This window comes from Nicotiana tomentosiformis, chromosome 2 (genome assembly GCF_000390325.3).
Source record: "Nicotiana tomentosiformis chromosome 2, ASM39032v3, whole genome shotgun sequence".
NCBI lineage: Eukaryota > Viridiplantae > Streptophyta > Magnoliopsida > Solanales > Solanaceae > Nicotiana > Nicotiana tomentosiformis.
In genome coordinates, this window is record NC_090813.1 from 53,280,576 (window position 1) to 53,292,534 (window position 11,959).

The 11,959-nt window shown below is 35.6% G+C and overlaps 1 protein-coding gene across 2 annotated transcripts; it reads right to left on the minus strand.

The window, feature by feature from the left end:
* Window positions 1–1,338: 1,338 nt before the first annotated feature.
* LOC104097617 (copper-transporting ATPase RAN1-like) lies at window positions 1,339–9,244 on the minus strand. 2 transcript variants are annotated; one of them, XM_033656491.2, is made up of 11 exons: window positions 8,767–8,905; window positions 7,885–8,264; window positions 7,478–7,664; window positions 5,943–6,557; window positions 5,224–5,653; window positions 4,792–5,117; window positions 4,169–4,227; window positions 3,722–4,064; window positions 2,848–3,042; window positions 2,484–2,741; window positions 1,339–2,094 (listed from the first exon to the last, which is right to left on the minus strand). In XM_033656491.2, exons 4-11 carry the CDS (start codon window positions 6,435–6,437, stop codon window positions 1,618–1,620), a joined length of 2,583 nt encoding a protein of 860 aa, XP_033512382.1. In that variant the 5' UTR covers window positions 6,438–6,557; window positions 7,478–7,664; window positions 7,885–8,264; window positions 8,767–8,905; the 3' UTR covers window positions 1,339–1,617. The 2 variants fall into 2 exon arrangements, with proteins under 2 accessions (XP_033512382.1, XP_009602509.1); XM_009604214.4 differs by lacking the exons at window positions 7,478–7,664; window positions 7,885–8,264 and having other exon boundaries at window positions 8,767–9,244.
* Window positions 9,245–11,959: the final 2,715 nt, after the last annotated feature.

Here is an 11,959-nt window from a genome sequence, read left to right on the forward strand (position 1 = left end):
ATATGTTTGTCATGCTACTGGAAACTTAGATCTGTTGAATAACTTATGTAATAGTACACATACGGTATATAGAAGTTTCGACAATAACGTCATATATGCAGAACTTATGATACTGATCAATGTGTTTCTAAGTATATGTTTAACCCCGAATTCAACTTTCGTCTTCCGAAACTAAAGAATATCCTTCTAATTTTGTGTGAAAATAATTTTCAGTATGTTTATGTTTTGTAGTTATAATAAATAAAAATAAGGATAAACATCCTAAATATTGGACTATATTTACCACAATATATTTTCTTACGCGAATAACTATATGTTGCACTTTCAAGAGAGATATCAATATCGACAAGAGTTCTGGTTATGGCAGAATAACCAAAGTATTATAAGGAAACATATACAAAAAAACACATTCTACAAAGAAGTGTTCGGTAAGATACCATCACATTAGATACCTTTAACTACAATACATAATTATCTACTTAACATGACTAAAATTGATCATTTATGTAAGTTCTGAAGATGCCCTATATATATATATATATATATATATATATATATATATATATATATATATATATATATATATATATGTGTGTGTGTGTGTGTGTATGTTTATATATATGTATATATAATGTGTGTATACCAATATCTATCTATCTCTATGTATGTGTGCATATTTAGAACATTTAAAAAAATAAAAAAATATACTATATATTAAATGGTGCATTCGTTACTTTTAAATTCAAGATTTGACTCTAATGAATAATATTAGTCATACCTGAGTACACACTAGGAGTGTCAATGATGCTTTGAAAACCGATTGAATCAAACCTTTTTAGGTTTTTCTTAATAAAATACTCCTAATAGATTTCGATATACTCTACTAGTTGTCGCACTAGCACCTGCCTTAGTGCCTTGTTTTATCATCTCTCTACTTTAAAGCAACTCCATCGTTAGAGAAGTGCCTTATTGGACCGAGATGCGAGAGATGAAACATATTTTGCAAGGTTATACAGTCGATCAATACAAGAGTGGTCCATATGATAGTTGTAGTACAATCATTCACTTCAGTGCAATAAGGTTATGCATTGTCTATTTATCTTTTATACAAGCAGCAATCTCCGAAATGTCGTGAGACAAGACTAAGGCATACTAGTAAAAGGGAAGGGTAGTCTAAGGCGAGTACGAGGCATGATGGATCTTTCATCTTCACTGTGTTCATTATATATAATGATTGAATTATATGCACTAACAATATAAAAGCTTTTTACACTACTCGTAACTTTAACTTGTAGTAGGTTAATTGTTTTAGTATAATATCTATATCTTTAGATGACCTTGTAGTGTGAAAAATTCTCTTACATATAAATCATAAAAGAATAGAGGAAAACTTACAAACTTGGAGCATAGTTAAACTCATAAAAGAACAGAGGAAAACATACAAACTGAGAGCATTTACATTGAGAGGGTGGGTAATTCACATACGGTGTGAATCAAAGAGAAAAAGGAAAGAAAAAAAGAGAAGGTTAAGGAATACACAAAAATCAGAATTGATCCTAATTCCTACTTTTTTTTGTCCTTTTTTTCTTTTTGGCTCTTCATTAATTGACCTCATTCCTACTCTATAGTTATTTCCAATATAGTGGTAAGTCTGGGTTTCTTGTATCTCTTTAGATACAGAGAAGAACACACAACACTTACAGATGACATTGCCATGCATGCACCAGCTACCCAAGGTGGCAACTCCAGTCTTAACAAAGGAAAAAGAGCCCCTGCAGCCACTGGAATTGCGATCACATTGTACGCCATGGCAAAGATATAATTCCACCTAATCCGTGCAAATGTCTTCCTTGAGAGGTCTATGGCAGTGATGACATCCTCCAAGTTGCTCCTCATTAACACGTACTCAGCAGCTTCTATCGCAATATCAGTTCCCGCTCCAATTGCCATACCAACATCTGCAGCAGCTAATGCGGGTGAGTCGTTGATCCCATCACCTACCATAGCAACTACACTGCCTCCCTTTTGAAATGAACGGATGACCTCGGCTTTTCCTGCTGGCAACACTTCTGCTCTAACATCCTGGATACCAACCTGCAATTTGAAATGGCATCCAAGGGGTCATATATTTAGCCCAGAATTTGTGGCCAATCTAATACTTCTCAGAGAACTGCAAAGACAATTTAACAGTACTACGTCCATCCATCCCCGGTTTAAGCAACTTCATCTTATTTTCAAGCTAGAACAAAGACTTGAGCCCCTCTTATTTCATTTTTCAAGAGGTGAAGCTTATTTTCAGGCTGGTTGCAGGGGTGGGTAAAAGGTAACTTAGATGCTAGTCAAATATGGGACAGGAAAGGATGAAAGCAACCCTAAATTAACTTCTGTGAATTAAGTTAGGTTACCAATTTATCCCTACCCAGTTTGTAAACTCATATTACAGTGTAGAAGAAAATCACGATAACAAAGATGAAGCTACAAACCTCCTTAGCAACTGCACGAGCTGTTCTCCAATTATCACCAGTAACCATGATTGGTTGGACGCCCATTTTTATAAGGCCCTCTACAACAACAGCTGCTTCTCTCTTTAGTGGGTCAGCTATCCCCAGAGCACCAATTACAACATTATCTCGAGCGACAAGAATGCCTGTCTTTGCACTTTCTTCCAACTCAACAACAAAATTCTCTACGTTGGAAGGTATAGCTATCCCATTTTCAGTAAGCAGCTTGCGGTTACCAATCTGTTTGTTGACATAAAGACAAGAAATTAAGACTTTATCCTGATTGGAGACTAAGAAATTAATAAGCTCTCTAAAAATTGTGAATGTCATGATGTTGAAAACTCACCAAAACCCATTTCCCATCGACGGAGCACTGTATACCTTTTCCAGGCAAAACAGAGAAATCTGATACATCTTGAAGCCATCCAGAAAACTTGGCCTGTTCACTGTAACTCTGATCGGTATCAGATGGTTCATCAAAGAAATGAAAATGACGAGCGTATTCCATTATGGCTTTAGCCAACGGGTGTTCACTGCTTGCCTGCATCATAAGTATATCCCTTAGATGACATGTAGCTAGAAGGAAAAAATTGCAGTAGTTTTTGCAACTTTAGAACATTTGGTTTAAAAGAACTACTCCATCCAGTCCACTTTATACGACTTACTATTTCTGGAGTCGAACAACTTTTTCGTTGACCACAACTTTTTCATATATTTCTATATTATTAATTATTAAAAACTTGTTATCATAGTACTTTTTGGCTAGTTTCTAATTATGTCAACGAACCCCTTTCATTCTTGTTAAAGGGGAGGGAGTATGATTTTTGAATTGAAGGCAACATTGAACAACAAATGACTGCTCTAGTAATAAATAGAGGATCCTAAAAATTCATTTTGAGAAAAATTCAAAGTGGTTGCTTTCATATATTATCAGGTACCAGCATTTTACTTTCTTAACCACTTCTTTCTCCTCAAGAGAGCCGCATATGAATAGCATCAGAAGATTGTAGCAAATGGATTTCTATGTGATCCCTGCTAGAAGAGTAGAACGTAGAAAATACTTTTGAACAGATGAAGGTCTTCTGATTCTAGTAAACTCTTGGTGCACCCACGATGTTTTTGTTAGTATAGATGACTGTGTACCTTCTTTTTTTGTTGGCCTCAGAGTTACTCACCATATAAATATAATTATTACTATCTTATCAAAAAAGAACGTGTACCTCTGCGGAAGCTACCAAAGTTAGGAATTCTCCACGATCCATCTCAGTGAAAACTTTGGCTGTTGTGACTTTAGCTTTTCCCTGGGTCAAAGTGCCTGTCTTATCAAATATCACATATCTAATCTTCTGCGCCATCTCCAATGCATCTCCACCCTTTATCAGCACACCATTGTTGGCACCAACCCCTGTCGCAACCATAACAGCAGTGGGGGTGGCCAAACCAAGTGCACAAGGACATGCAATAACCACAACTGATATCGCAAACATCAAAGAAAATACAAAATAATTGCCATTTTCTGGCAGCCATTCTTCTGGATAGCCTCCAAGAACTCCAGCAACATACCTGGTTCAATGGATAAAATTACAAAAACATCAGCACAACATTCCTAGTTACAGTGACAGAAATTATTTGGAACGAGGAAATTATGAAAAAACTGACAAACTCACCATCCAAAGAATGTCAATAAGGACATAGTAATAACCACAGGAACAAAAATGCTTGCAATCTGTAAGTCAAAAGAGTACTAACGATGAGAAAATCCAGTCAGCTCAAACGTCAAACATTATATGAGCACTAAGAAACTCCAATTCAAAGGCAAGAATAAAACAAACAAAGAGACTCATCAATTACGAAAGCACTATCACATTAAAAATGTATATTCATTTTCCGCTAAACCGATCCACATCATAGCAAATTCAGTGTCTAATTGGATTTCCACAAAGCACTTTCCTAGATATTTTCAGCCATTGGCATTGAACAATATAGCACAGCATCAAATATATCAGCAGTGTGAATGCTTTGTAGCCAAAGGAGGGAACAACATACAGTAAAATGGTGTCCAACAGTCGGAGATAAAGGCCGATCGAATAAATGAGGATAGAGATTAAACTTATTAATGCAAAGAAAGATAGGCAATTAGTACTTTAGAGGAGGAAATGCAAGATCTTGAACTTCCATTTAATCAATGCTTCTTTGAGCAAAGCAAATACTGTAAAATTAACAACAGGAAATAATCGATTTGCACAGAATTCACAATACTCTTCAGCAAGATGACACACATAATACTCACATAGTCGGCGAACTTCTGAATGGGAGCCTTTGACATCTGTGCTGTCTCAACCAGAGATATGATCTGACTCAGAACTGTGTTTGACCCTACTTTTGTGGCCTGTATGTGAAGAGAACCATGTAAATTGATTGTACCTCCAATAACCACTGAATTAATCTCTTTCAAAACAGGAGCAGATTCTCCAGTGACCATACTCTCATTCACATGGCTTGAACCCCATACAACGACACCATCCACAGGAACCTTTGTACCAGGAAGTACTTTTAATATATCGCCAGCCTGAATCAATAAAGCATCTATTTCTCTTTCTCCTACAACTTTTCCACCTGGAATACAGAGTAAACATAACCTCAGTGATAGGCCCCTTTTGCATTTTGGAAACTATACGTGGTAATGTGTCGAGCATTAGACAGAAATTCTAAATGTTCTTACCTTTGTCTTTGACAAGCAGTATAGCTGTAGCGGGGGCAAGTTCTACAAGTTTTTTGATAGCACCCGATGTCTTTCCTTTAGCAAGAGTTTCCAAGTACTTTCCTAGAAGTACAAATGTGATTAACATGGCACTTGTTTCAAAGTAAGTTGGAGACCAGAACCCAGAAATTGCACCATAAAGTAGTGCACATACAGAGTAAACATAGGAAGCTGTAGTTCCCAACGCAACCAAGACATCCATGTTTGTGGAACCATTTCGAAGTGCTCTTCCAGCCGCAACATAAAAACGTTTACCAATACCAAATTGGACAACAGTCACTAAAGCCCACTTTAACCAATCACCCATTTGAAAGGGACCACACTGCCAAATCAGTAAAGCATAGAGCAGAGGTATTTGAGGGCAGACGACACGCATTAGAATCACAGGAACCTGGCATAAGTTGTATGAGTTAGCCAATAGATATATATATATGAATCTAAAAAGTAAAAGGACAAAAAGGAGGAGAAAATCTTTGCATCTTCAAAGATATCAGTTCCCAAGCTCCATTAAATTAATGGAAACCAAGCATGGGAAGTTAGGAAGCTTCCAGACATCACACAGAACCATGTCCTTCTAACCCCTCAAACTTGAAGCGGGGTGGTTAGGCAGCTAAAACAAAAGGTTAAAACAAGAAGAGAGGATAGCAGTACAACAAACAAATAGCAAAAGAGTAACTTACACTTAGAGATAAGCTTGCTGTAAAAAGCCGAAACATCTTCGAGGATTCTTCTAAATCTCTGGAAGCCATTCTTGTATACGGGTTCTTGACAAGTAACTTAAACTTGCCACTGCTTCCTCCTTCAACGCCATCAACTACAGATCTTGAGCCAAGAACTTCGGGATCAAAGACAACTTCAAGCTCACTTGATACCCGATCAAATAAAAAGTGTTTAACTCCATGCAACTTTGAAAGAATGCCTTCTAACAACTGTGCATCCATCTCACCAGAAATACCAACCACCCCAAGTACAATTTTATCCTGCTCGCTGCTCTGCACAAAGGAAGATTCAAAACCAGCATCTTCAATTGCATTCGCTATATCATCCTTACTGATTATGGACGGATCATATCCAACCTCTCCTAGCGATGTAGCCAAAGCAACTACGGCCTTTCGTACACCTGGGAGCTGTTTTAGGATACCTTCAACAGAATTTACACAAGCTGCACATGTCATACCACCTATTATGAACTGCCCTACTACAGTTCCATGTGGGTTTGTACGAGATGCAGTAGGTTCTGAAAGAAGCTCTGCCTCAAACCCAGCATCTTCTATAGCATTTGTAATCTCATCATCCTGAAAAACGAATGGGGACATTTAAAGTTCATTGTCATGTTTGCGTCAAGCTGTTAACATGCAACATTAAGAACATTACACTAGATTTGACAACACTAACGCAACTATCAAGCACTACACGATATCAGCAAGAACCAGCCAACATCAGTAACTCAAGTCTTTCCTTTTTGGGTTAGAGCATGTTCATCATTTCTTAACTATCTTACTTCCTCTCTATTTCACTTGATTCCATAAATGAGTTGATCTAGTGCAACATTATATCCTTTACCAAACACCAGAAACTCTAACAGAATGACCATGAAACTGACACTCGGTAGAGCAAAAGAGAACGATCAAATTGCATATGACTAAGGCATAACAGCTCAAAAGGAGAGCGACAATCTATGTAATCTGTAACGGTGACACCGTGATAACTCTGCATCACCATCTCATCTCTAAAACCTAATATTCACAACCACCTCATCCCCGGTGTACAAAGCATCTTGCATTCATGCAGGGTCCGGGGAAGGGCCGCACCAAGGGATGTGATGTAGACATCCTAACTTAATGCAAGCATTACTGGCTGCTTCCACGGCTCAAAACCGTGACCTATAAGTCACACAGAGAACTTTACCGTTGCTCCGAGACTCCCCTACTACAACCACGTCATCCATCAACCACAAAAACTGTGTGACATTCCGCACAATGGTTCCACATAGGTTAAGGGTATATAGTCTGTACAAGTTAAACATCAGTCAGAGAGCTAGGAGAACTGTAATCACTGGGGAAGAGTGTCATTTCTTTCACTCTTAAATAGGTTACTCTTATTACTCAGGTTCGATAAAGGTTTGATATCCACTAACACGATAGTGAATGGTATAGGTAGGTCAAACAACAGCATCATACGAAATTATACTTCTATGCAAATAACAACAACATACCCAATGTAATCCCACATAGTGGGGCGTAGGGAGGTTAGTGTGTATGCGTTGCTCATTTGGAACACTTTGTTCACGGTAGAGGCATGTGATCTCCAGTCAATATGCCATAGCTGGACTGACCAATAATATGTATGATTGGTCTATGGCAGTTTGGTGATACCATTATTTTTATCATCTTGGCTGCCTACTGATATAAAAAAAAACTTGGTCATTCACCTTAATAAAAAAGTGATGCATTTAAGTATTGGGTAAAAGACTTCAAGAGCTTCTTTTCTGTTGTAGAAAGTCATGCTTGGAACTCGTAATCGAGCTATTGTATGGAATATTATGCCCAGTTAGAGGATCAAAACATTTGAAATGTTTATTGTGCTTTGTTTTGGTTAAAATGAATGTTACATGCGTTTTACCTCCGGTTAGAAATCTCGAAAGCTCAGTCCTGAATCTTGCATGTATTACTAGTACACAGCCAATGCACAGCTTCATATTGCACAGGATAGCTAACAGTCAGTTCTAAAAGAGAGAGAATTCGTGACATCAAACCCTTTCTCCTTTTCCAGTAGGGGATGGAAGTACGCATGCGATCCTATTAGTCATGATTTGGCACTTTATGTTCTCAACTAGCAGAATTTCCTCATACAATTTTTGCACATGGGAATCTAATGGAGTAAGAACTTCAGTAATTATCAAACTTTTATTGGTCTTGGTGCACATCTCCCCAAAAGTTGGACATATCCATTTTGATTTCGAAGTCTCGTTTAGGACTCCGACTCGAGTTCATGAAACATAGCTGAACATCATCCAGCAAAACAAGCTTTACAACAGAGTTAGGTAGAATAATTATGTGCAGAAATATCCAAGCCAAGAAAACAGAAGGAACTAGAAAAGGTAAAAGACATCATCGTTATAACCAGGATATCAGAGAATAGGGATATGAAGTTCTTCAGAATGCCAAGCAGACCAATAATCCAACATCACCATAATACAACTAAAATTCCCAACACCCAAACGAAAGTAGACAAATATCAAGCAGTTAGTGCCAATTCTTTACTCCAAACAGCTAAAAAATAACCAAGATTTAGCAAAACTACCAAAATCAACAAAACCCCACGATCATATACAAACCACAACTAAATATTTCAAGAAATAAAAGCTAACCCATTTAACCAAAAAGCTCAAAATCTCAAAAAAGATCAAAACTATAACTCAGAACTAACACTAAAACCAATATAAAAAACACAAGTAAAGTTTAAAACAAGAAGTTCAAACAAAAATGTAAGAAACTCTCTAACCTTGACCAAGCTAGGATCGAAGATGACGTCAGCCTTATTCTGAAGCAAAGCAACAGTAGCCTTAACAACACCATTTATGCTCATCAAAGCTCCTTCCACTGAGTTAGAACAAGCTGCACATGTCATCCCCGTTACTCTAACTTGAATTCTCCTCAAATTCTCACCCAATTTCTCTTCTTCTTCGTCATATGAATCCAACAGCCTCACTTCCTCTCCGGCACCATCTCCGGCAACCTCCGTTAACTGGACGTCCCTCATGCTCGGTGCCATATGATTATTGATTTAGCTCCTCCTTATGATAAAAGTCAAATTTTGATATCCCTCTGTTATAGTTTCTCCGGCGATATATATGTTTATGTATAGGTTAGCCGGAGAAATAGAGATATGGGTTTGTATGTAAAGATTTGTTTTTTTAGCATATTACTATTATAGAAAGAGGAGACGGAAGAAAAAAGGAAAAATCTGTGGGTGGAGAGGAAAAGTGGGAACGACAGCGAATTTGTAAGTAAACAAAGGGGAGGAGACATATTATGAAATGACCTTAATGCCCTTGTATAAATCTGTACTGGATCTTTTTTGGGTAGATGTACTGCAGAGTTCTTTTATGTGTGGGACCTGGGATTGGTTGTTTTCTTTGTTGGGTAATTATAGGGGACCAAAGAAAGGTTTAGAAGTAATGAGGAGTGATTAATTGGTCAATGATTTGAAATGGTACCAATAAGGACAATTTTATGAATTTTATTCTTGAATTTTGAACAAATATTCAAGGTTTTGACTTTTCCGTTTAATATACTAGAAGGTTTTTGTAGGAATTAGCACTTTCCTTTTTTGTTTCTTTCCCTTTTTCTTTTAGGATAAAGTAGTCGGGTTTTTCTTATGAAAGATTTTTTTTTCTTTTTTATAATTGTTAATAATTATGTTTTTATTGAATCGAATGTCTATAAAAAAAAGTCTCTTTATCTTCATAAAATAAAATGTCCGTTGTGAAATTACGCTAAATATGTTATTTTTCACTTTTTATTTTATATTTGAAATATTATAGTTGCACTTTCTAAGGACGATAATAGATGTTAATTTACAAATTTGCAATATTAGATTTTGCATTTGTATTTGGGGGGAGGGGGGGTTATTTCGATTTAAATTGGAAGAGATAGATGGATTGATGTAATATGAAATGTGATTATCTTAGTCAAATGTATTTTCTCCCCATTGAATATAATAATCTGTTTAATTGATGCAAAAGGTTTATAAATTATCCACGTGACCATGGTCAAAAACTCAAAATGACTTTCTCTTGGTATTATTTGGATCCCATATCCTTCACGTTTTAATGTTTAATTCTCTAAAACAAGGGTAATTTGGGAATATCAAACAAGTCATAATTAGAATACTTTTTATATCGCACTACTGTGGCTTGTTCATTTGGGCATGGCAGACACGGCAGGCGTCGAAAACCTTTGACTAATCTAAGTTACTTACAATAGGAACTTTCCCATCCATTCTTTGTGTTTTTCCTTCTTTTCTTCTCTAATTTATTTGGGATTAAACAAAAATCATTATTGTTGTTTATCTTAAAATGATTATATTGTTAAAGTAGAAATTAACCTATCAAATGCATCATTACCATTCATATAGCATACATTGATCTAACAATTCAACATTACAACATTGATTGTTTCAAAAATTACTGTAATGATACATTGTACTCTTGTGCTACTCAATTTTTTTTGAATAATATTATTGTTCAAGGTGTATGTTGCATCTTCCAATCAAATTGAGTGATTAATTAAAAAATCATGTGAGATCAATAAACTTCAACTTTCATAATTAAGGTTACTTCAACTTTCATAATTAAGGTTAGGGGATTAGTTCACTCCTTTGCAAATTATTACTCCTATTGACTATTTCGTTGTCATTTTAATAAATATTTTATAAATGAACAAGATAATGAGAGATTACATCACCTTCTTAAATGTGAGGACATAATTACGGAACTGTAGTTAGCTATTTTTTATTATAATAACAAGATATCCGATCATTAATGAACCGGATGATTTGATATCCAATTGACTTAATTCATGATTAGGTTTAAGTTATATATACTGATTTTGTAAAAAAATATACTATGCTTTATCAAGTGTAATCTAATCAACTGTAGGCAAAGTTATCTACTCCATTTTCTGTGTTATTAGATCACATTTGTTATAAATACTTACATGTTATATTTAGAAGCTTAACATGATAATATGAAAATATAATAAATTGTCAGTACATTAAACCTAAACTTACTTAGATTTACCTTATATCTCTTCTTCTTCTTTTTTAATTGAAGAATGCAACTACCATAAGTCCTGGCTTTTAAGTTATGTTCTGATGTCATGTTTGACCTGCTTGCCGTTGCTGTCTCTTGTACTACAATTTGGTACTCCCAAATTGGAAATTTTCAAAATAACGACTTCTCCAATTCATATCTTCAACTTCAAATGGTTGAACCTAATACACCAAAGACTGCTGCCGTTGCTTCTTCTTTTTTTTCCTCCTTATTTCTGCTTAGATAGTACTACTATCATTTATCAAATAATAATTTCAAGAAATGTAAGAAATATTAGATGTGAAAAACAGTTATATTAATTAATGCTTGCATCAACGAAAATATTAATATTGTTAAGTAGACTTTCAGTACAAGTTTTTTTTTGGTTGGAGTAATTCTTTTCTGTTTCTTGATTGTGATTAACCTAATTAAAGAAGAATTGGGGGAAGTGATCTCTAACAGTTTCAAGGACTTCAAGAGCAAAGAAATAATGTAGGATACAGAGGGGTCAAAGTTCATAATTAAACAAGTGAATAACTAATAATCAACTGTTGAAAATAAGAATAATAATAATAATTAATAATCAACTAGCTCGTTACCTAATAGTAGAAACAAAGGTGAGTAAGAGACAAATCCCGTTTGATTAAAGTAGATTTTGGATAGTTTAACGACTTAAAACACCCGTTCCTATGCATCCATTTTGGATATAAGAAAAAGCGTTTGTAAAGGGAGGGTGTTGGTGAGATCCTCAAACTTGGTATAACATTTAAAGCATGCAGTACATAAATTACAAAGCACATTTCGTTTTCTCTCTCTCTTCAGCGTGTATCATGCTACAACAAAATTTGGTTGACTATTGGTGTGTTGGGTACCAAGGAAAAT

Excerpts from the sequence above, each read along its gene's own strand:
- LOC104097617 (XM_009604214.4), bottom strand. The coding sequence starts at position 9,036 with ATGGCACCGAGCATGAGGGACGTCCAGTTAACGGAGGTTGCCGGAGAT. Across the intron at positions 6,558-8,766 it reads TCGATCCTAGCTTGGTCAAG|GATGATGAGATTACAAATGC; the intron begins GTTAGAGAGTTT and ends TTCGTTTTTCAG. Across the intron at positions 3,043-3,721 it reads CTTTGGTAGCTTCCGCAGAG|GCAAGCAGTGAACACCCGTT; the intron begins GTACACGTTCTT and ends CTTATGATGCAG.